Here is a 25,898-nt window from a genome sequence, read left to right as displayed (position 1 = left end):
TAACGAAGGACTCACATACTTATTTAGATTCTTAATTTTATAATAGTAGAGATAGCATTTCAAGTATGGTTTTCCCTGGATGGACAATGAAAAATTTTATTTTTATTTTTCCTGATCAGAATATATTATGTTTCTCTTCTAGTGTTCTTTTTTCTATATTATATAACGTTATCCTACAAGCCTTCTTTAAGAAATCGTCTTTATATTCTTAATATGTTACAAAACTTTCCATTTTAATAATAATTAAATAAATACATTTTAGATACAAATACTCAGTTTTGGTCAAAATTTCATTTGTTCAATTTAATTTTTCTTTTTAACACCCTTATGTCTCTAAATGCATTCCATGTATATTTAAAAAGTCCTTTTTGAAAATAATAAAAAAATTATAATTCTGAAATTATCTTCGTAACTCACTTTTCAGGTCCTCACATAGACGATTCCAATGATCTATACAATCCATGGGGCAAACCGGGAGCTGGAGCTCCTTTTGTAAGAGAAGATGGAAAGCCTTTTGAAGAGAAATTGGTATGTATTGGCTTTAATTTTATTCACTTAATGCCAAATTAAAAAGCATTAGGTGTCCCGAAATAAGTAAAACACTCTACTTTATCGTTAAAATATTAAATACGATACGTTTTCTCCCTTACCCTTGCAATAATGTGAATTATACTCTTCAAAAGAGCCTTCTTACGGCTCATAACTACTGTCTCCCTACAGATGTATCGACCATGAGGACAAATATGTCAGTGATTTTGGAACCAGTATATTTACTAGAAAGATAGATGGATGCGATCTTCATCGTAGAGTGTCTTAATGAATTTATTTCCTTTATTTAAAAAAAAAATCTAATGTGTACACCACATGACTTCCTTGTACGAAATATTAAATTATACGCATTTTTTCTTGCATTTCATTTAACTTATTAGATTTAATTAAACCTACTTCGCCGACAGCGCATAAACCACAATAGAATAAATGCATTCTTTAAAATTCACTTTGTTTACCATAGCGACACTCTGGCGCTAGGTTTACTTAACATTATTATATTTCCTTCATATTATAACTATGTCTATGTCTATGTCTTATCACTTAGTAAGAGGCAATCGACCATTAACGGCCTTTACCAATATATGATACTTGACTTTTAAATGCTTGAAGAATCGAGTAAGTTGTATCCAATAATATGGAAGTACTTGTACACATGCTGTGCTAGAACTCAGAGATTACTAGCGACGGAGGCTCCTGTGCCGCCGTCCGTAGAATAAGTAAACTTTGAACAAAAGAGGTGCTCGTGTGGCGCCATCTATTAGTAGTGATCAAAAGCATTTTAGTTGACTGGAGCCCTGGTTGCGCCATCTCTTGCAGGATATATTGTAAGGCATTTTGGTGCTACTTTGGTAGACGGTTGCACGGATTTTTGGCGATTTACGTTGGCGCAAATTTTACAAACGTCAGCCATCTTGAAAAACGCTGTTTTTGCGCATAGTAAAGTATTCGAAACTTAAAAAAAAAAAAAATATCATTAAAAGTAATGGATTAATTTTTTGTTGAAAATGTCGTTTTTTAAGATGGCAGGCAAGTGTAAATAAATACATTTACTATGAGTATAAAGTACTAAAGTAAAGCTATTATTACTTTCATATAGCAAAAAAGAGAATAAAAACACCGCTATAAAAACATTGTGCCAACGTTTAATTAGATTAAAATATTACTGAAATTGAATATCGAATTAAAAACCATCCTACCAACATTTAAAATTAGAATATTATTAAATTCAAATACTTTAAAATACGTTATATAAAATATAATTAACATTAAAACATGTGTGACAATAATTATCTCAGCAATTTTTGAAAATAGTGTATTAATTTTTTTAACAAAAATTGAAGTATACAATTATAAAATAAAAGAAAAATATGTACTTACATTTTTTTGAGTAATTTAACCTCTTGTTTATTGATAAGTAATCAAATCACAAAAAAATCGAAATCATAATTGAATCGGATCTTTTAACCATCTTCATCTGTTATCCAAATATCTCGCACTTCATTGAAGAAGCAATTAGCGAGGTTTCCTCCAAAATTTTCTCTGACGCTATTAACAATTTATAAATAAATCTTTGATTAGGAAAGACAGGTTGGCCAAAATAAAGTCTCAAAGGGCAATTTTTTTATTCCAATACCAATAATTGGTAATTACCAATAACAACATTCGTCTTCGAAACGGAGATATCCATTCCATTTGAAATCCGAGGAATTCGAAGAGATGAATAATAAAATTTTAAAATGGCGTGGTAATGCACAAATATTCAGCAACCAAACAGGGAGCTGATTACATCACGCATAGAATTAAAATTATTTAAATACTCATTCATAATAAAATCATTTTTAAAACAAATGCAAAATTAAATTTTATTTTAATATTTAACAGCCATAAATAATGTTTAAAACATTAGATTAAATTTATAGATATTAATAAAACCAATTACTTTTTAAGTAAGGTGACGTCATTGATTACATCATCCACAACATAAAATTATATAAAATATTATAAACAACAAAATTTTTATTTCAAATAAAAATGTAAAATTAAATTGATTTTTAATATTTAGAAGGCATAAATAATATTTAAAACACGGAAGATATGCATAATAAAACGCATTATTTTTTTAATAAAATGACAACAAAGTATCGGTTACCATAAATAACTTATTCAGCAATGGGTTTACCATAAGTTGTATTACTCGCCAAAAGGCAAATCGCCAAAAAGTCGCCAAAATCCGTGCAACCGTGTACCAAAGTAGCACCGGCATTTTTAAAATTTCATAAAAATTATTCTTCTGATAAGCAATAATTGGAAAGTGAAATGATGAAAAACACAATTTGCAGTACATTGAAACGTTTCACAAGAGTAAAAACTATTTACACACAAAGTCTACCTGCTTTGGCAGAAACAAAGTCCATAGTCATATAATAACTCAGAATGCACAAAATTTATATCATTTAAAGAATTATCTAATCGTTGCCACATGTTCTATTCAAATACTATAACAAAGCTAGAACGATGTATAAAAGAAATTAAGCAAACAAAACAAAAAAAGAACAGTTTTTCACAGACGATTGAGTATTTCTCATTCAATTAATTCCGTTTTCACTTCGCGACAAGGCAAAAATACATAAAAACTCAAAATATCTGTATTAAAAATTACGAAGTAAATCTTAAATACTTATTTCCTCGAAAAAATTCCAGAAAGGATTAAGCATGATTTAATTCGCAATAATAAATGAAGGCGTTATTTTTGTGTTGCGAAGCTTAGTGTCTCTAGATTGGCAACAAATCTACAATTCTGCTGTTTCAAATGTAAACAAATATGTCCGCCATGTTATTTAAAACTTAACCGCACTTAAACAGCTTTTAAATTGTTGATAATTGTACAAATATTGCTTCCAGAATTATGAAAGGCATAAAAATTTTAATCGGAAGATAAAAACAACATAATTCAATCATTTTTAAAGCAACAAATGTACAATTTACAAACATATAAGAGTAAAGTAACTGAGATCACTGAGCCGGGTAGAGTGGATATATTTATAAATATATTTATATACGTTTGATGCGGCCGATTGCAACCAAAATACGAGGTGCACATCTACATGTTATAGCAGTCCTGTATACAAAATTTCAACGTTCTGAGGCTACTCGTTTTTGAGTTATGCGAGATACGTACGTTCGTACAGACGCTACGAAAAATTCTCTCCAGAATTCATTTTAAAGCACTTTTTTAGTTTTTTTTTTTTTTTTTGGGGGGGGGGAGGAAAAGAGTTTTTTATTCTGTCCTTACGTATAGCTATTACACAAAAACATCGTTAAATTGCATTCGAAAGCGGTCAAAGTGGATATTTTCGTTGAAATATGCTGCCTGAAGCTTTTCGCGATTACAATACTTCCTTTTTACTTCGTACAAGGAAGTAAAAAACTAGAAGAGAATAAAAGAAGACATAAATTAGAATGTTAATATAATCAAATGAACTAAAAACGCTTTCTTTAATCTCCTCGAGTGCGGCATTTTATGTGCTGATATTCTTGCCGCCTGGAAAATGATTGGCCAAGTGACAATGAGCATCGTGCATCCCATAAATTGACATAATTAGAGATGGGTAAAGCCATTCTTTTAAGGGATTTCATCAGAACCGTTCGCTCACTAAACTTTGCAGGACTCATCGTTCACTAATAATAACCTTGATGAAAAATATCGCCAACGTGGCGTGAATCAAGAGCAATTAGTGAGAATGAAGCGAACAGCGGAAAGAATCTACGAGTAGTGGGAATCGGGAACGAATAGTGAGGCTGGAGCGTAAAACGTAAAGAAACGAATAATCAGTGGGATCGTAAAACATCAACTGAATCAAACGAGAACTTCCTGAACTGATTTTTTTTTCAGCTGTAGTTTCGAGATTCTTGAAAATTTCGTTTCTACGTTGAATTAAAAATAAAATTTTAGAATAAAAATTTTTCAAAAAGGTAGCAAACAATAAAAATTAAGCTCACTTTTAACATAGGAGGATAAACATTCTTTTCTTCCGTAAAATGGGAATCGATATTTCCTAGCACGCTTCGAACAAGAGCCTCTCTATATCGCAATTCACGCGTTCTCTTGCTCAGTTAAAATGAATTTCACCTATATTCTTGGCAGGCTTCCAACAAAAGCTCTCTGTGAACTGTAAAAGAGCTACAACTCTGTTTTCTGATATCACTTTGCATTCGCTCAGTAAAGTGAATCGGTTCTTTGAATCAGCTGCGGAGCAATCGTCCAACTAATCGCTCAATAGAATACATACTCGTGTAGATGACGTGTTCGGACGTATTTAGTATAATAATGAAACATCATTTTAAATACAGATAATTATTTCTAAAGACATATCCTGCTTCATTATAATATCCTTGGACTGCATTATATTTTAAACTCCATCAAAAACTACTCAAGGCCGACCCCAGAGCCAATGCCGATAACCAGCGCTTGCCATCACATTGAGCTGCAGAACTGTGGAAAGGGGTTGTTAGACCGAATGGGCGCCAGAATTTATACTGTGATATTATATATAACACTAACTTATATTATGTGCTGAAGAGGTTGCATCGGGAAGCAGAAAACCCGGCGGATTATTAGGAATTTTTGTCATGAGTTCGAATAATGGTAAGCTCTTAACTAATAGTGTCTCTGTCTGTATGTCAGAAACAGTGATAGTAATTCTAAGTTGCTCCGACGCGGTAGTGGTTAGTGTCGCTGATTGCCATAACGAAGAGACCGGGTTCGAATTCCCAAGAAGGCATAGAATTTCTAAGCGTTTAGTGTCAGTGCAACAAGAAGGTACTCAAAAGACACGGCGAGCCGAAATCCTTTCGAAAAATTGATCGCAGGGGAAGACTAGTGGGAGACCTTCAGACCGCCCCGTGGAATTCCACCCGGGGGCGGGATGCTTAACAGTTAACTAGTTTCAGCAATATCTCAGTCACCTATGATACTACAGAGGTATTGGCCTAGCTTCTACCTATAGGTGATAATAATTCTAATATGTTAGTCGATGTATTCAATCGGTGCGCTATCATGTTAGATACTCAAATAAATAGTTTTAATAAGTAACAGCTATTAATAAAAGTTATGAATTTTCCCGTTAAAATTTTTTAATTGAGCTTAACATATCAAAATTTCCAGAGTTTATTTCAAAAATTCTAAAAAAAAAAAAAAAAAAATTTGAAAATCTGATAGGTTTTAGATTTTAAAATACATCCAAAAGGGCGTTTTTTAACGTTTTGTGTGTTACCTTTATTTATTAAATATCATGTTCTTCGCACTTAAACCATAAAATTCAATAGCAATATCGCAAAATAATTTTTAAATAAGCATATCTTTAGAATTTCCGATACACAGTTCCGCCGCCCACTGGAGATAAAAAGAGTGTTGCCTCTGCCCCCCCCCTCCGTAGAGTGTTGCCATTGCTCGCTTTTAAATCGTTGAGTTTGTTAATCCAAAATTCATTAAAATTTCTAAAAATATGAAATAGATAATAAAACAAATTCCAAATTTGGGCTTCCAGATGCCCATATTCAGATGGAAACGTACGTTATGCAAAATTCGATGGCTCTAGGTACCGTTGTTTTATCACAATGCAGAATGCGCGGAACATACATACATTTATGCAGATTTTTCATTATTTAATTTCTTCAAATATAATACAGGGCGATAATATTTGGTCGCAATAATTTGAAAAGTGATTCGAACATTTATATAGTGAACCAACGCAAAATGCCAAAACGAAAATAACAGTCCTACGGGGAAAATTGCCCCATTTGGACTAATAAATAACATTAATATCTATTTAATTATCAAACTAGAAAACATTATAAAAAGTTATTTAAATGCTAAATAATTACATCAAGGCAAACATAAATGTTTATATAAATAGAAGTGAAACTGTGATTTTATTCTTATCAGAGTGTAGGGTTTATATTTATTTTAACTAACATTTATTTTAAGTTTAAACTATCTTTCCTGTCAAGCCTTACTTTCCCCTGGAACTGCCAATGCCAGAGTATGTAAATTTTAATAGAATGCGCAAGGATTCAAATTATCAGCGGGAGTATTCTGATTTAAATAGAAAGGAAACGAGTTCGAGGTGTGATATTCTTACTTCACGAGCGCGGAGGTAGTTGGCCAGAAATTGAAGAACCCCGCGTTTCGGCCTGTGTGCTTGCCTGGAAGTAGTGTTAATCGTTCAAGTGATCTTCAAGTTTGCTGAAGTAGCAGCGGTATTGTAAAACGCGGTGAGTTAGTTACTTTCAGAGAGCCTCGTAGTTATAGTCTTGTCTTTAGTTCCTTTTCAGGTTATTATTTTTATTTGACCGCCGAGTTGGCGCAGTTTGTGAGCGTCAAGAGCACGCACTTGTAATTTATTACGTTGAATAAAAAGGGACTTAAACCCTTAACAAGACTCTGTCTTTTATCCAGTTTCCTCTTGGTTGCGTGCAAGCGCGCAACGCTACATTGGCGCCCGAACACTTATCAAACTGAAATGGCCGAAAATTGGATGGAAACCGCTGGACAACACCAAGAAATGACAAGCAAATTGGAAGGATTTGGATACCTGGTCCAGACTTTGAGAGCGTCAATCAAGTGCAACGTCAATTTCGAGGGAAAAAATTCCGTGGCGATATTTCTGGAAGGCCTAGAAAATCACTTTCAGCTCTACCCTGTGCCGGAAAGACAAAAAGTTGCCATCGCCACATCCGCACTAAGAGGACAGGCCGCGCTATGGTGGAAAAATATAGGCAAATTTTTATTAGGGAAATTTGGAAGCCAGACATATACATTTGAAAATTTCAAAAAATCGTTAGTAAAGGCCTTCCCCATAGTGAAAGATCGCGCAAGGCTGGAAGCCGAACTATATAGTTTCTACCAACGGGATACAGCAGAATTGACGGACTTTATTTTACGAAAAATCAAGCTAACGGATATGCTGTATGGAAAAAAACCCGATGCGGAGATAATTGAAATAATATTACCAAGATTGTTACCCGCTGTCCAAGACTACTTTGAAATTAGAAACCCAAGAACATTGCAGGAACTCTTCGAATTGGCGGTGAAGTTTCAAAATCGCAGAATAGCGGAAAAAGCGAGAGGGGAAACATATTCTCAACATACCCGAAGGAAGGAGGAAACCAGAAATGGAAATCGCTCATATGGGGGAAAGAACTATCAAGCTAACGCATCGAAAATCGAAGGTCAAGGCCCAAAAAGAAAATTTGAAAATAAACATCCGCGTACCCAGAAGACACAGATTGAAAGGAAAGCTTTAAACGAGTAGAGGGGCCTGTGAAAGGGAGGGTCCAGACCCCGGAAGTTTTAAAAAAACCCTCAAATAGACATTTAAATACGGTCATCGTAAAAAACTCACAGCTACCAATTATACAAGTCCTGGTTGGCGATGTACCAGTAGAAGCCCTCATCGATACAGGAGCAGAAGGAAATTTTATGAGTGAAAATTTCTTCAAAAAGAATTTTTATAGGGTACGATTATTTAAAACCAAAAATACGGAAATTATAGCGGCGCAAGGAAAAACATGTCACTGCATCGGGAAATTATCATTAAACTTACAGGTAAAAGAGGAAAGCCTCAAAGTATTAATTTTTATAGTGAGAAATCTGCAAAATCCTCTTATTTTAGGTATGGAGTTTTTAAGGGCCGCGAGGGCCAAATTGAATTTTCAAGAAGGTTCCGTGGTGCTGGAGATGGACCAGAGGGTGGTGGAACCTGTGGAGACACCGCAAGTGGACCTTAGCCATCTGAATGATAATGAAAGGCAAGCAATACAGCAAGTGGTGAGTAATTTTTCTAATTTGTTTTCAGAAAAACCAGGAAATTGTCAAATAGTCACGCACAAGATTCAATTAAATGCCGAAAAACCTTGTAGGACTAAACCTTATCGATACGACAAACAAAAAGACGTAATCATCGAAGAACATATTCAGGAGATGTTAAAGAATAAAATAATAACGCCCGTAAATAGTGAATACGCGAGTCCAGTCGTACTATGTAGGAAAAAGAACGAGTTTCCTCCTTCGGATAAAAGGGCTTGGAGGTTTGCTATTTATTACAGAAAACTAAATAGTATTACTAAATTTCCAGTTTACCCTTTGCCGGTTATAGACGAGATCATTAGACAGATCAAATCGACAAGATACATGTCTACTTTGGACTTAACGTCTGGCTACTATCAAATAGCTATGAGACCCGAAGACATACATAAAACCGCGTTTATAACAAAATCGGGCACTTATGCATTTTTACGCATGCCCTTTGGGTTGTGTGGGGCCCCATCAACATTCCAGAGAGCTATGGACATTGTTCTAAAGCCTGTCCTAGGAAAATCAACTTTAATTTATCTAGATGATATAATTATAACGAGTAGTACGTTGGAACAACACATTAATGATCTAGAACAAGTTTTTAAATTATTAAAAGAGGCCGGTCTTACAATTAACGCCTCAAAATGCAAGTTCGCAACTAAAGAACTTAAATATCTCGGTTATAAAATTTCGCAAAAGGGTATAGAAACGCAAGATTCAAAAATAAAAGCTATCAAGAATTTCCCACCGCCCAACACCGCCAAGAAACTTTCTTCTTTCCTTGGGTTATGTTCTTACTATCGATCTTTCATAAAAGATTTCGCTAATATTGTTGAACCACTCTTAGTAATCAAAAGAAAAAGGGGTAAATTTACGTGGACAGCGAAAGCAAACACAGCATTTGAAAGATTAAAAGAAGCGCTCATTAATGCCCCTTTTTTAAAATTTCACGGAGGGGGACGAAAACCTGGAAATTGCAGCAGATGCGTCAGACTATGCGGTGGGTGCGGTTCTTATGCAAAATAACCATCCTCTGGCATTTTTTAGTAGAACGTTGAATCAGACACAAAGGAATTATACAGCTACAGAAAGAGAAACATTAGCCGTATTAATGGCTGTACACAAATTTCGAGTTTATTTCGGCAAATCGCCAGTAACAGTCTTTTCGGATCATGCGGCTGTTGGTAGACTTTACTCGAGAAAAAACCTAACGCCCAGGTTAATAAGATGGGCTTTAAAACTCCAAGAATATAATATCACAATAAAATATAAACCGGGTAAGGAAAACAATGTAGCTGACGCACTTTCTCGTATAAAACTGGACGACGAAGGAAATGAACTTAAATGCGCTGTGTTGACTTCAAAAATTTTAGATTCTAGAGATACGGTTATTACTGAACTGAAAGCTGATCCTGAATTTGGAAATATCTATGCTTATTTGAAAGACCCCGAAAGCTTTGAGCATACAGATATCGATGCGATAAGAAATAGAGCAAAAAACTATGAAATAATAGATAATTTATTATTCTATACGAAAACAACAAACGAAAATCTTGAGTATAAGCCAGTCATCCCAGCCTCGCTTCGATTAAGCATTTTGAAGGAGTTGCACGAAGAAAATTCAGCGGGCCACCTCGGGGTCAGAAAGACTATAAAAAGGGTACGCGAGGAGGTATATTTCCCGCAATTATACAAAATAGTAACGGCGTATGTCAGGACCTGCAATCAATGTCAGTTAATAAATGATATTAATTACAGCCCGGCCGGGTACTTAAATAGCATTCGCGCTACATTTCCGAATGAAATTTTAGGCATAGATCTCCTTAGTCCCTTCCCCCAGAGCGAGTTAAATAAAAATCGTTTTCTTTTAGTAATAGTAGATCATTTTTCAAAATGGATAGAAATTGTTCCACTTAAACGCGCGTCAGCCAAAACAGTCGCAGATGCATTCTTACACAGATACATTTTAAAATACGGTGCACCGATAAAAGTCATTAGCGATAACGGAAAACAATTCATTAGTCAAATATTTGAAAACATATGCAATGGACTTGGCATACGCCATATCAAAATGGTTCCGTATAGACCACAGGCTAACATAGCAGAAAGAGTTAATAAAAACATAGTAAAAATAATTCGCAGTTACGTGAGCACACATCACAAGCGCTGGGATGGCTACATAAATGAATTAGCTTATGCTTTAAGAACGGCACATCATGATACTACGGGAAAAACTCCAGCAGAATTATTTTTAGGCAGAAAGTTAATTACGCCTTTAGATAAATTATTCTTTGTGCAACAAAGAGAGCAGGAGTTTAAACAACAAGATGTGCAAAAGTTGATTGATCAGGCGCTTAAAACCTCGGATACGGCAAGAAATAGGCAGAAAGTATATTATGATAGAAAACGCCGTGAAGCAGATTTTAAAGTTGGGGATAAAGTATTGAAGCGGAAATTTTCTTTATCAAGCGCCCCAGACAATTTTACGGCAAAGCTAGCTCCAAAATTTGAAGGTCCCTATGTAATTCAGGAAATCAAAGGAGTAGTATTATATCTTAAGAACGAGAGAGGGGAAATCTGTAAAGCAAGTCCCGACCAGGTGAAAAAATACTATAATCCAAATGATTTTGAAATCCTTAAAAGTTTCTTGCAGGACTCAAGTCTAAACGAAGTAGAAGGTCCAGAAATAACAACAACTATTCCACCACCCAAGAAGCAGAGAACTGAAGAGAGACCTAGCCCTTCTACAACCCGGACGACGGTATCAAAAAGAAAAAATAACTTTCAAACTCCAGCGTGTAAGAAAAACAAGAATACAGATGCACCGCGTAAAGAAACCGTGGTAAAGAGCAAAACACCACCTACAACGGATCGCAGGAGAAATTATACATCAAGGAGAACGCGCACACGGCCACAGAGTCAGGTGCCAGCAAGGCCGCCGTTCCGGAAACTGAAACGGCAACAGGAGGAACAAAAATATCAGGAACAGAAGAAATTCAAGAAGGACTCCAGACCGGAGGACGTCAAGACCAGCCGTCCCATGGAAAAACGGAAATGCCAACAACCAGACGATTACTCCGCCAAGAGGCCAGCATGTAGAGGACGCAAAAGAAAAACTAATGTGGACGACACTCGGAGGTCAGTAAGGAGAAGACTGACGTCCATGAAACCGATAACTTGGGAACAATATTGCCACAAAAGAATGACGGAGTTTCAAGCATCGAAAACTCAAAGATAAGTTAAAACCTTCTATAATTTTTTTTTTCTCTTTTAGTCCGAAATGTTATGTATAAGTACGAAGTTCTATGTTTTGACGAAAGTCAATATGTCTCGGTTGAGACTTAGTTTTGTTTTACTTTATTTAGCTAAGGCAAAAGTATTATTTTCTTTAATTATAAAAGCTAAGAACAAGCATTTTCTGTTGGTCGAAAGACTAATTCTGTTATGTTAAAGCCAAAATTTGGCCGAAGATAAAAATAACTTCGTATTCTTGTATGAATAAGAATTTTAGTTTCAGTGCCGCCAGCTTGGCGAAGAATGAGTAAAGTAAAAATTTATTTTTCTCTTATTCATTAAAATGAATACAATTTACCATAAATGGTAAATTGTAAAAATCATATGTATTAGAATTTTGTAAATATACGTAAATGCTTGAAATTTATGTAAAAGTAGAATTTAGTGTAGAAGCATAAAATTTTAGATGCTAAAAGTGAATGCTTAAAAGCAATGAATTCGAATTTAAGTATTAAATTGTAGATAAAGTAATGCTTTAGAGCGAAAGCCTGCATGTTTAAAGATGAATGAGGGGAAGTTAGAATGAATGTGTTTTGTAGGGTTCTCCACCTACACTTGAATTTTTAAGAATATTAAAGTAGTTCATCGAGTTGTAGAATGTCGAGTAAGGTGTGTCTATTTGGTCGTTGAACTCTAACAAATCATGGTGGTTAGGGGAAGTGTTGTAAGACTAAAACACGAATATTCCCGTTTGACACCACACATGGTGGAGAGCCAGGGTAAAGTTAAATTAATGCTTGAAAAATTGAATGAATGTGAAGTAAGCAATAACTAAGAATAACGAATCGTGTAAAAACAAAAATTTATTGTGTCAAGAAAGTGTAAATTATAATGTATTTAGAAAGATACTGATACTTATTCCTTCCAGATGCTGGAAGGAAAGACCAAGATTGATTGATGAAGTCCAGGAAAAGTTGCTGTAAGAAGAGAGAGTTATAACTATCAACAGAATTTTAGTATACAATTTGTTACATAAGATTTTTTTTGTGTAAACGAGGTTCTCGATAGTTAGTTCAGAATTAGAGAAACTTACAACAGGTCGTTTGTAGGACCTGCTTCCAAGTTTTCCAAATTCTGGCAGTGGCAAATGTAGGGTTTATATTTATTTTAACTAACATTTATTTTAAGTTTAAACTATCTTTCCTGTCAAGCCTTACTTTCCCCTGGAACTGCCAATGCCAGAGTATGTAAATTTTAGTAGAACGCGCAAGGATTCAAATTATCAGCGGAAGTATTCTGATTTAAATAGAAAGGAAACGAGTTCGAGGTGTGATATTCTTACTTCACGAGCGCGGAGGTAGTTGGCCAGAAATTGAAGAACCCCGCGTTTCGGCCTGTGTGCTTGCCTGGAAGTAGTGTTAATCGTTCAAGTGATCTTCAAGTTTGCTGAAGTAGCAGCGGTATTTTAAAACGCGGTGAGTTAGTTACTTTTAGAGAGCCTCGTAGTTAGAGTCTTGTCTTTAGTTTCTTTTCAGGTTATTATTTTTATTTGACCGCCGAGTTGGCGCAGTTTGTGAGCGTCAAGAGCACGCACTTGTAATTTATTACGTTGAATAAAAAGGGACTTAAACCCTTAACAAGACTCTGTCTTTTATCCAGTTTTCACAGTCACCTCTTGGTTGCGTGCAAGTTGGAGGCGCGCAACGCTACAAGAGTAAACAAATAAGTACTCAGTTTTACGAATAAGTGTCTTGTATGAGAAAGGAACTTTAATATTTATCTTTTGTGTTAATTTAAGTCAATTCGGAAGTTTCTTCCTTTATTCTAAAAAAAAATAAATTTAAAATCAAGGAAACAAAAAGACTTTTAGCGTTTGTTTTGGAAAGCTTATGTCCCATTTTTGCAACAGTAATTAAAAAAAAAAAAAAAAAGATTATTATTAGGTGAAATTGTTTAGATAGATTGCATAAATATACTTAATGAGCTTTAATTAATTTTTTCATTTGAATTTCGTAGGGGTGGTCACTGACGGGTCATCCGAAAAAAAGGAGTAAAGAAGCGAAAATGGAATATAAGAATACATTAGGTGACTGATTTTTATTATTACGAAATAGTATTAAATTAGCATATTGACTTTCCATTTCACGCTCAGAGCAATATATCTATGTTTATTTTCTTCTCAAAGTATTAAAAAAATAAACAGAAGTTCAGATTTAACACTTAATTTCAATGCATTCATCAAATGTAAGATGTAAATAGGTAAATAAAAATTATATTTCCTTTCGCAAAAGCTATAAATGCTTCTCTTTTTCATTACAATGGCTGTAAAATCATAGAATCATGAATTAAATAGAGTATTTGTATCGCCAGATTTTATGAATTGCTTTAAGTTACTCAGATTGCTTCCCTATTGCTCAAACTTATTATACATAAAGGAATATAATAGTTATTCTGTTGTAGATGATATGAATATTATTAATAATAGCTTAAATAAGGTTAAGTATGTTCTGTCCATTTCTAATTACAGAAAGAATTTCTACCAAGTTGTGCTTAGTATAAATATATTATGTTCATTTCATAGCATGTTCATTTTCACAGCATCTTTAAATATGATGCCAACAAAAAAATTAATTGTGTTTAATAATTTTTATTTATTTATTTAATTGCATTTTTCAGTTTTGCTACTTTTAAGTCTTTATTTTTGTAATTTTTAAACTGTTCTCTTTTTCCGCTTTTTTTTAATTTTATATTTTTCATTTCACACTAGAACATGAAATCAGATTAGCAGAACGAATTGAGAATGACGCTTTGGAAGAATTTCCTGTACTTTCAAATACATAAGTAGAAATATGTTCAGAGATTATTTGATTACCTACAGTTGTCAAAACTGGCGTAAGTTTCAAAAAAAAAGTTCACTGAAATAAAGATTAAGATCCAATCGTATTAAGATCAATCGAATATACTCGTGGATCAAAAACAGGATGAATAGAAAAATATCTATGTCTTATTTCCAAAGCAGTAAATTCTTCTGCACTTTCTAGGTTCGGGATCCGAGAAAATAAATGGAACAAAATGAGATCAGATCAAAATACCTGTAAGTTATAAATTCTGATAACTGTAACTATCCTCTGTAATATTAACGAGAAAAAAAAAAAACCTTTGTCCTATATTTGAAATGCTCCTTCATTTAATTTAATATTCTAACTGTTGAAGGATTTTCCTATTTCAAATCAAGTCCCAAAAGGTAAAAAGACCCATGAAAAAGACATATTTTCTTGATTATAGTTACAAAGTGTCTCGGTAATTTTCAAAACTTCAAAAGATAGTTTTTCTGCAATAGATGGGTTTCATATGCATCTGCTATGCGATATTCTTCATGGATCGGTCACATAGGTGCCGAAACTGATACTACACGTGAGGAAAATTTCTTTGACATCTGTTATATTGCATTCTGTAACTTCTGTTAAATTGAATTTGTTTAAATTTAGAAAAAGAAATGGAAGAAAAGAAGAAAAAGGATGAAGAGGAGCGACAGCAAATTCATGAACCGGTGAGTAATTTTCAACATACATCATTATTAAGTTACAGAATGATACCCATTCACCTTAAGCAATAGCAATCCATAAATCATAAACGCGACAAGTTCAAAACAGTTCCATGACCTTTTTGTCGTTGGCTAAATTTGATAGTTCAGTAAGAGTTCATTTTCAGAAACTTACATTTGCGAAACTTCTGAAAAATATTTAATAACTACGCGCTTAGACATAAATTACGTGGTATTATCTAAGCCAATCATATAATTAGAGACTTTTATAGAACGTATGCAAGACAATTTGCTTGTGTGAATGAATTAATTTTAGAACTCTCAGAACAAAATATTATAAATAATTTTAATTCTGTTGAATTATTTCATCTCATTTGATATCAAAGTCGAAAAATCATTTTACACAAAAGAAACTTTCTGTCCGTATGTCTGCTTGAACCCGTTACGGATGAGAAAAACTAGAAAATTGAGAAGATGGCCTCGTTACGTTAATTAGGCAAGCATCTTTAAATATATAATTGCGTTTTCTCGAAATCAAAATTTTAGATTGACTGCTATTGAAAAGAAAAGATGAAATAAAGCAATATACTTTCTACCTGACACTGCACGTGGACTGAAAACATACGTACAACATTTAGACCAGACTTGTCCAACACGAAAGTCTCTCTGGGCCGCTTTCGAAATGCATTTTATTTCGGCGGATAGCATTTTGTATTACACAAGAGAGAAAAAAGAAAAAAAAAACTTTTGTTGGAATTACAAGTTTTCAACTTGTGCAGTCTTTCAATATAGAGTCATCTTCCATAACTTTCTAGTTTTGTGGGCCACCGCGATACCCCGATCCCCGATGGATTTCTGATTCTAGGGTTATCTAAAATCTGAGGTATATGTTACCGTGAAAGACCGAAATTGGAGAATGTCGACTTTCACCGGAGAATGTCAACATTCACCAAATACGTCCGTGAAAGATCGAATATTTCATTACATTCTTCTACATTCGGACCCTCACCGATGTACATCGACAATCACAGATATGCTCTGGTGCAGGTCGAAAAGAGAGGAGTGTCATTGCAAAAGTTTCACGCTGTCATACGCTGTCATTGCAAAAGGAAGTGTTCCACAAATAAATGCAGTGGTAAAAGCAAGGGCCTCTTGTGCAATTCAAAGTGTCATAATAGTTTAAATTGTTGCAATAAATAAGATTTGAATCACATAATTTAGTAAGTTTTAAGCTTCTATTATTTTCCTTTCTCATTTTGAATGTACTGTGCGTTTTAAGTTCTTATGTTCTTAAGTTCTTATTTTAAGTTTGAAGTGCGTTTTCTCGCGACTGAATTACGGAGAAGAAAATATAATATTGTTATGTGTTCAACATTCACCATTAGTACATGGTGAATGTCGACATTTACCGGTGTAAGTCAGAAGTAAGAGTATTTGGAAAATGTTTTAGACATACACCAAGCGACTAGGTGAATGTTGACATTCACCGGTGAAAGTCGACATTCTCCAAATTTCGGTGTTTCACCGTAATATATGCACATCAAATACACAAGATATGTCAGAATTCAAAGATGCCATAAAACATGAAGTTATACAGATTTCTCCTACGATATTACTTGTATGTTCGTCATTGTTATCAACAATCCCCAGCATACAATGCGTTATTGTCTGCGATGGCGGGCACGTTGAGTTCCAATAAAAGTTCTCTCTTGTGTTGTCATTGGCGCTTTACAATGCTCTCTTCTTTACAAACGTTTTACTTCGTCAATTTTCTTCATACGTGTATCGTTCCAAAACCATTTACGGTTTTTCAATGAGCTGATCGGTTTGCGGACCAAAAAAATGCGTATTGCCATTCGAAAATTTCGAAATCTTTTCAATGTAACTGTAACCATGAGAGCTCTAATGTTTTAAATCATCACAATTCAGGGCGCATACCTTCTAACAATAATATATGAGACGTAAGACCTATTTGGTCATCGCTGCAATGTTTCTACTTACTATTATGTATATATATATAATTAAAAAAACTAATTCTTACATCTTAAATTCTAAATTTATATTAAATAATTACATATATGTATAAAATTTTCTTAGATGAAAATTTAAAAATAGAGCATATTATTATTATCATAGTTTTTATTATTATTCATGAATTAATAACCGAATAGTTAAACCTTTATGATTACGCATAAATAATTATACAAACAATAATTAATAAAGTAATCGAATAATACTGTATTTTTCGTAATCAGTGCGATATTTCTTTTTCTTTTACTTGTGTTTGCGCATCGAAATTGATGTGGAAGGTTTTCGTCAGTTTAGGAAGCCTGTGATTATGTTATATGAACTTCGTGGGTTTCATTTTCGGGAAAAAAAAAAAAAAAAAGATTCGAAGACTTGAGTTGATGCAAAAGCACTCGGAGGTTTTTGTTCTGTATTTCACAAATTTCGTAAATTCCGCTACGAGCCTCTAATTTTACAGGGCAGGTCATATGAGACCCATAGGCAACGGGTTGGACATCCCTGATTTCGACGATGAGAACTGTAAAAGCAGCCGCCATTGAAAATTAAGAATTTAGGAAAATTTATATCATAAATTTAATCGGCCTAGAGAAAGTTTGTTGCTGTTAAGTTGAAGCATCCCTTTCACGCTCAAGATGAAGATTTTGCATATCTTCTTCTGTGCTTAATCTTATGTTATTATAATATATTTCGTAAAAGTTCTAAGTTGGAAAATTTTTTATATTTAATATGACGGAAAAAATAAATTTTATTTAATGCCTGATGTTCAGATAGAAATATGAATTCGATAGAAATCCAGCTAGCAAAGTTCCTGATATTTAAAATTCCACTTATCAGGCAGATTCACTCTTCTCTCTAGGCTACGTAAAATCAAGCTTTATGAAGTCGTAATTTTCGTTGATTTAAGTAATGCAAAAACTATAAATATAAATTTTGTATAAACTATAAATTATAAATTTTGTATAATATAAATTTTGTATAAACTATAAATTATAAATTTTGTATAAACTATAAATTATAAATTTTGTATAATATAAATTTTGTATAAATTATAAATTATAAATTTTGTATAATATAAATTTTGTATAAACTATAAATTATAAATTTTGTATAATATAAATTTTGTATAAACTATAAAATTAGAAAGCTATTTTAGAACCCAAAGAAATTAATTTCATTACTTTGTCTCACTTGAATTGGAAGTGAATTGCGTGCTCTTGCAAATGTACTTCAATATATATGAATTAATAAGCTTAAAATTAGCAAAATTAAGCATGACAAACATTTGCGGGCTATCTAATTATTTTTAAAAACGAAACGAAACAAATAAAGCAATATTGTGTTTCGCAGCCTTTTCACAACGCCTCTGGAAATGGAAATATTTTGCTTTTTCATATTTCCAATAAATGTAATTTTTATAATACAAATCGATTTCATTTCATATATGGAGTAATTTTTCCTGCATATGTATTAAAAATGTTATTCTGAATTTTCATCACTTTTGATATTGAACGCAGTGTTTAAGTTGTTATTGTATTTTATAATTAAAATTAATCTTCAATAGTTAAACTACTCAGTCTGGCAGAATGATAAATACTTATTTTATAAGCAAAGATCTGGTAACAAAGATGTATCCGAATTACTTCTCATGCATCTAATTCATTGTTTTAGATTGTTCGCATTCGCCCCCCACAAAGGATGTCCAAAGGAGCACCGGTAACTCCTGTTCACCTTTTCGCACGTCCTCTCTTCTTTCTATTTTTCTTTTCTGTGCATCAAATGCTACTTTCATTTTTTATTTAAAGTCCATCAGTGTTTAAGATACTTTTTTTTCTATTGTTCAGTATTCGATTATGATACTAATAGTATACACGGCATTACAAAATGATTGCATGACCGAATATCTCTTGAACAATTCGTCGCAGACACTTAACACCTCTTAGCTTCAGAAATAAATATGACTAGTAAGGTAGACCTTCAGATTACTACAATTCTGGTCACGTAGCACATTTTAGTAAACGTATACGAAAGTTTTTTACACTGACCATATAAGGGACAAAGAATGTCAATGAAAAATTTGTTTTCTGTAACTACTTTAATATGAAAACAGCGTTTTTACATAGACAAAACTATTCGAGATATCATTAATTACAGTTTTGGTGACCATATACAAATGTTTCTTAAAAGCTGTGCACGAAAACTTACGAATCCAGTACATTTTATTAAAAAAAAAGCATGAATGAAAACGTTTGGGTCCCATGTTCCTATTTGCAGAAAACTAAAATCTTAAAATTTTTATCTAACATAGTTCAATTTTTTAAATTAATAAAAAAAATCCTTAAATCAGTGTACCCTTCAATAAAAGTTCACTTAATGTTTTCTCTATTTCTTTTCAACGGGTGAAAGTGGTTTTAAGTCACATAAGTGCGGATTTAAATACACATGTGTATAGAAGACGTATGTACAGATTTAAATTTTGTACATTTGTACTAAAATGAGGTTACGGAAACATAATTGTTGTAGTCTGAGAAACTACTTTGTTTCATAATTTGGAGCGTAATGGTGTATGACCAGCTATTCAAGGTTTATTTAGCCATATCAGTATACCATATTTACATTCATGTCCAATAAATTAAGGATAATGCAAAATCAGGCAAAGGAAGAGTTAGAAGCAAAACAAATTTGACTTATTTGTAAAGCTTATTTATTAAACAAAAGGTAAAGAGCAAAAAATGATGCTATATGTTTGATATTATTAAAAAAAATAGCGATTTTTTTCTCCCTGGAGCAAATTACAAAAAAAAAATCTCTTTACAAAAAACCAATATTATATGGTTGGTATGATTGTTAATACATTGTATGTCTCCCAGACGATGCAATACAGTCTGCATGCTGAGACTGTATAAACTAAACGCCTAAGCATGCTGAGTATCAAATTATCGATATGATCTTGGGGGATATTACACCACTCAAAAAGCAATGCTCTCCGAAGTTCCGGTAGACATGTAGGAGGAGGTTGACGGGCTGCAACTCGTCGGTCAAGCATGTCAAACACGTGCTCTACTGGATTCAAGTCCGGTGAGAATGCTGGCCAGTCCATACGGGTGATATCCTCTGATTGAAGGCATTCGCTTACGATGTTTGCACGGTGAGGATGGGCGTTGTCATCCATAAACACAAATTGTGAGCCCATGGCGCCCCGAAACAAACGTACATGTTGTTCCAGAATGACGTCCCGATAGATTTGGCTTGTCATGATTCCAATTTGAACATGCAGGTCAGTTCTGGAACCCAGAATAATTCCACCCCAAACGTGCACTCCTGCACTACCGTAACGGTGTCGTTCTATGATGTTTTCTTGGTGGTAACGGGTACCTGGAGCTCTCCATGTGAAAGTCCGGCGAGAATCAGACTGCAAGCTAAACCTGGACTCGTCGGAAAACATCACACAAGCCCACTGTTGCGGTGTCCACAATGCATGCTCTTTCTCCAGGCTAAACGCAGGCGACAGTGAGTTGCAGTAAGTGGAATGCATCTGACAGGTCTACGAGCATATAGACCAATCTGCCCTAAGCGTCTGTATACGGTCTGCCTTGAAATTGTCGTACCAGTGGCTGAAGAGAGCTGACGAGACAGGTCTGAGGCTGTGCTCCGCCTGTTTCTTTTGGCAGTAACTGCCAAATACCGGTTCTCATTCGCGTTGTAACTCTGGGGTGACCTGTGCTGTAACGTCTACTCACATTACCATCATCTTGGAATCGTTGCCAAAGCCTGGAGATGACACTCTGGGCAGTTCCAAGTTTGTCTGATACTTCCAGTTGGGTACGCCCACATTCCAGACGGCCGATAATTCTACCACGTAAAAAATCATCCAAATGCGTCCTTTGTGTCATAACTATTCGGTTATTGCATTGAAATGCTTATAAAGCGCCTGCGAACAATTTTGCTTTTTTGCCTGTATTCCTTATATATCACTCTCTTACACTCTCGTCATTGTGACGTACCATCGGTGTCATCTGGTTATTTCCTGAAATTTGTATATGATTCTTGAAGATGTGTGTAGTGATTTTACAGGTGATATATTTATTTTAGACTTCGATTTCCGCGTGACTCCGAATCATCCTTAATTTATGGACATGAGTGTAATTAACATATTTCTGTTTTATACTGTTATATACGCGTATTTTTCCCTCTGGCATGTCGTTTTCTGCATACAGTTTAGAAACTTCTGATTTATGTTACTAACATAAAAAATCTGCATACTTTGGAAAAGTACATAAGGAAAATTAAAAGATTATTATTGAAATTAATATGATTACCTCTTTGAAATGAAGAATACAGAATTCTATTTATGTATGCTGTGTTCTTCATTTAAGGCGTATTTTCAGAAATAGTACACATTGCTTAATTTTCCCCTCCTCATTTTCAAATAGTTAAATTAGGGTGGAAAAGGAAAAATATGCCAATAAATATTATGCATAAAACTCTTACAGGCATTAAATGTAAAAAATATGTAAGAACATATTAACCATTCTGGCTAGATTTCAAGAGAACTGTGAAAAATTATTTGCTTTCGTTTACCTGCTTTCTCCATGATCCACTACATTTCCCTACCATTAAAGACGTTGGATTTGAATTTCAAACTTTATACACTAAAATTTTGCTTCAGAAGCAAGAAATAATTTACTTTATATTTTTATTTCAAGAAATCAAAACAAGCACAGATATTTCCAAGTAATATTTATGAAGTTTTTAAATCTCTAAAGAATTTCATTTATGTGAAATAAGTCGTAGTAGTGTAAATTTATCTTATGTAATAAAGAAACTAAAAAAAACTAAAAAAATGTTTATCTTGTATTGGTTATTGTACGCCAATATGTAGCAAGTGCAAAATTCTGATGCATCCAATGAAGCAATTCAGCGGATGTGACAACATGGCCTAGAACATGATTTCTTCAGTACTGACTGTTACTGCATTATGAGTTTAGTAATATGTAATCTTTCCTTTCTCTTATTTGAAAAATTCATTTTATTTTTAATCTGTGTTATCTTCCAGTTTTTATGCAATTCGCATGCTGCTTTTGTATCTTTTCTATCTTTTCTACTTATTGCACGTGTGGAGTGTGGTTGCACCTTTCTTAATCCTTTTCCTTTTTATATCCGCATGCGTGTGATAGATGTTAAACAACATGCTTGTTTTTATCTTCTCTTTAGGATAAATTACTTTACAGAAGAGAAGAGAAAATGCGGTTCCATACAGGCCATTTGCCATTATTGTGATAGAAGCCTAATTTCGGAAACATTTCAACTATGAGGGGGAAAGGAATGCAAATGCTGAAAATCAATTTGACATACTCATAGAATTACTATTTTACACACTTATTTAAAACTGCAATATGCATAGAGAGATATAAGACTGAAATTTCATAAAGTTAGCTGTCCTGTCTTAAGACTGTATGCATAGACAGGCCGAAACTTCGTATAATAAAAATGCATGCCATATTAACTTTAAAAAGAAAGCGAAATATACTACTAATGATATATAATTATTTTTATGTAGTTTTCCTGGAGACATCAGTATCATTACAAAAGTTTCATGAGGATAAAATGGTTGGCAAATTCTGTTTTGGAGGTTGTATCTATTGCTTTACTCAGTGAAACTCATTGACAGGTTTTTCAAACACTTTGGATCCCCCGAAGAAATAATCTTGTACTTCAAAACCCTGCCTTGCTGATCAGAGTATTGATTTCAGAGAAAAACAAAGAATTCATTGGTAAATCACGTTTAAAAAAAAAAACTCAAATCGTTTCTCGTAGTTTCATTGCGTGGCATCTTCGTGGTGACAATTACTGTGAATGATGGATTTATGAAATTGGCGACAGTTATGTTAAAAAGTGTTTAGTAACTAAGCTTTCAAAAGAAAAATAAGATAACCATATGCATTATTGCTTTTAAAGTTAAATAAAATTTTGGATTTGCTCATGAGTATTCTATTCGTTGCAGAATGAGTTTCAGAAGTGTGAAACATTCTTTAAAAACGTGTAATGGGATGCTGGTGGCGTACAGAAATATATCTTATTCCTAAGAGTACGATTGTAAATTCTGAAATTAATATTTTCTTGATATATTTAATTTACTAATCATTTTAATTAATGTTAATTTCGTAATTTATAAAGTAATCGCTGTTAAATTACTTAACCTTAATAGTAAATAAATGAATCCAGCCACATCTTTTTTTCTAAAATAATATGCTTTGCAGTAAAATAAGGCATAAAATGATACTGTTAGATAAACTGGTTATCATGTAAAACAGCGTGTCAGATTTGGCTGAAATAAGCTTGAAATAAGCTGAAATAAACTTGAAAGGAATAACCCCCATAACCCATACGCTACGAGTTGTATGTTTTGAATTTGTTAAAAAAAACTTCTAGAAAACTTTCCAGCAGCTAGTTGTATAAAATAAAGCTTTCACTATTACTCAACTTCTTATGGATCAAAGAACTGATACCTGTGAATTTGTAACGACCCATTTCTAGACAAAAAAAAAAAAAAAAAAAAAATCCAGTAATTATTTCAAGTACTTTGAGAATGCTTGTTGAGATATAATCTTTTATTTATATTTGAAATTTAGAATTATATATTTTATATTTAGGGCACAGAACTGGCCAGTATTATTCGCAAAGGAGTCGGAGGCCGACCGCGAAAGGATCCCGTCACTGGAGAACTCCTCCCAAATCCCCGACTTCTGTCAGATGTCACCAAAGAGGTGAGCTATTAAGTCATTCACAATATCGCCCCAGTAAAACCCTGAATTGTCAGTTAACAAACTAATCACTCTTACTTCCCCATTTCTTCACTGTAAAAAAGGAAAGCATTGTTTTCGTTTCCCTGTCATCTTTTATAGTCGACAAGAACCGCAACAATTCGTAATGTAGCAGTCATTTTTCAATATCACTTTATTCCTCGCTCACGTGACCCACCAGTGACTGATTAAATTCGCTGAACTTGAAAATGGCAGTTCACCGTGAATTCTACGATATATTGAACATAGGTTTTGAATGTTACATTTTTCTGTTATAGTTTTTTAAATGTAAGTGCACTCTGTTGCAAAAAAAAAAAAAAAAAAAAAAAAAAAAAAAAAAAAAACATATGCACCCAGAAAAAATTGAGCCATAATTACGAAACGCTGAATGCAAATGTGGTTTGCCGAGCTGTACGAATGATTAAACTTGCAGGGCTAATCAGCACTGTGGAGCGATACAACGCGAGTCTGAAATGTGCTGCTGGTAGAAAGTTAAAGGACAGGTGAGGCGAGTGAGGAGCATTTACATCCGCGCTAACGGCTTGGATACACGGCATTGTAACGAAAGATGCCTTTAAAACGTACTCTACGGAGTTACAAACAGTTGTTAGACTTTGATAAGTGTCGCATCATAAGGCTAAAAGAGGCCAGTTGGTCGAACAGGCGGATCGGTCTGCATATTGGTAGAAACAATGTGGTCGTTATTCGTTACTGGAACAAGTGGCTCAGCGAACGTACAGCCAGCCGCCGTAGTCGCTCAGGGAGGTCCCGAGCCACTAGTTGCGCGAACTAATCCTGTAATTAGAAGAGCTGCCACGTCCGCACTAACAATTACGCTGTCATTACCGCCATTGCCTACTCGCAGGGATCACGGGATATCCAGGGGCACAGTTCGCAAAAGTAGGTAACGATGGGCTCAGATATCGTGCAACTGACACTTCAACATAAAAAGTGTCGTCTTGCACGGTGTCACTGTCGCTCAAGAGGGAGAGTGTCCGATTGGAAAAATGAGATCTTCAGCGATGATTCGCGCTTTTCTCTAAATGCTGATGACTGCGGCATACGTGTCTAGAAATAGAGAGGTGAGCGATGCAATGTACGATTTATTATCAATCACACGCGGGCAGAATACAGGATGTGCCAGTCTGGAAAGCGGCAAAACTACTGGGAGACAAGCACCAGAGACAGAAGACTGTATGATTTCCAACCAAAAGTTAACCACAATTTAAATAGCAGCTCTTCGCACCTCACACAGTATCTTACAGGGCATGGCCCATATATGTCCTATCTTCACAGATTTCGCCTAAGAGACAGTGTCCAATGTATTTGTGGCAGTACTGGTGACCCAGATCACTATCTGTTTGACTGCTCGCACACAGGGAATTCACATTTAAAAAGACCAACTGCAATCAACATGCCGGCATGCGTCAAGAACACAATTAAGACTAAATATGCGCTCAGCCGCATTAGAGACTGCACTACCATTGCTAAAAGCAATGCTGACAACCTGGAGTGACTTCTTTCCTTGGACACCGTGCCGTCAGCAGCCCGCTCTGTAGATATATTAATTTAATTAATATCTTGAGTTTTTTTTTTTTTTTTTCCTTTTCTTGTTGTTGTTTTGTTTTTTGTTTTTGCTGTTTTTATATTTAATATTATGATTATTCCAGAACTCATTTAATGTATTCCACAATTTGTAATGTATTTGCTCATCTTTACATCTGTACCTGATTATTATAGCACATCCTTAATATAACTGTATGCCTAACATGTACGATAATAGTGAAAAGTGTTCCGGTTAGTCTCAGCAGTCCCCACCATGCACCTTCTTTCCATGTTCTGGTTCTTATTTCAATGTTCCTCGTTCCGTGGCCAATCCCCGTAG

General features: G+C 34.2%; 1 protein-coding gene across 6 annotated transcripts in view; it reads left to right on the top strand.

Moving 5' to 3' along the window:
* Window positions 1-25,898, top strand: part of LOC118180955 (uncharacterized) — a 196,124-nt gene that overhangs the window by 150,079 nt on the left and 20,147 nt on the right. For 5 of the 6 annotated variants that reach the window (XM_085816646.1, XM_085816644.1, XM_035350038.2 and 2 more), the window contains exons 11-15: window positions 425-528; window positions 13,658-13,727; window positions 15,130-15,191; window positions 18,882-18,926; window positions 23,864-23,977. In XM_085816646.1, the coding sequence (XP_085672772.1) occupies window positions 425-528; window positions 13,658-13,727; window positions 15,130-15,191; window positions 18,882-18,926; window positions 23,864-23,977 (395 nt within the window). The remainder of the gene's footprint in view (window positions 1-424; window positions 529-13,657; window positions 13,728-15,129; window positions 15,192-18,881; window positions 18,927-23,863; window positions 23,978-25,898) is intronic. The other variant, XM_035350039.2, reaches the window with a different exon arrangement.

This window comes from Stegodyphus dumicola, chromosome 5, assembly GCF_044657685.1.
Source record: "Stegodyphus dumicola isolate Sdum_Otavi_A_Nest chromosome 5, ASM4465768v1".
In the NCBI taxonomy this organism is placed as follows: domain Eukaryota; kingdom Metazoa; phylum Arthropoda; class Arachnida; order Araneae; family Eresidae; genus Stegodyphus; species Stegodyphus dumicola.
Note: the sequence above shows the minus strand (reverse complement) of the source record. Positions and strands in the feature narration are given on the sequence as shown.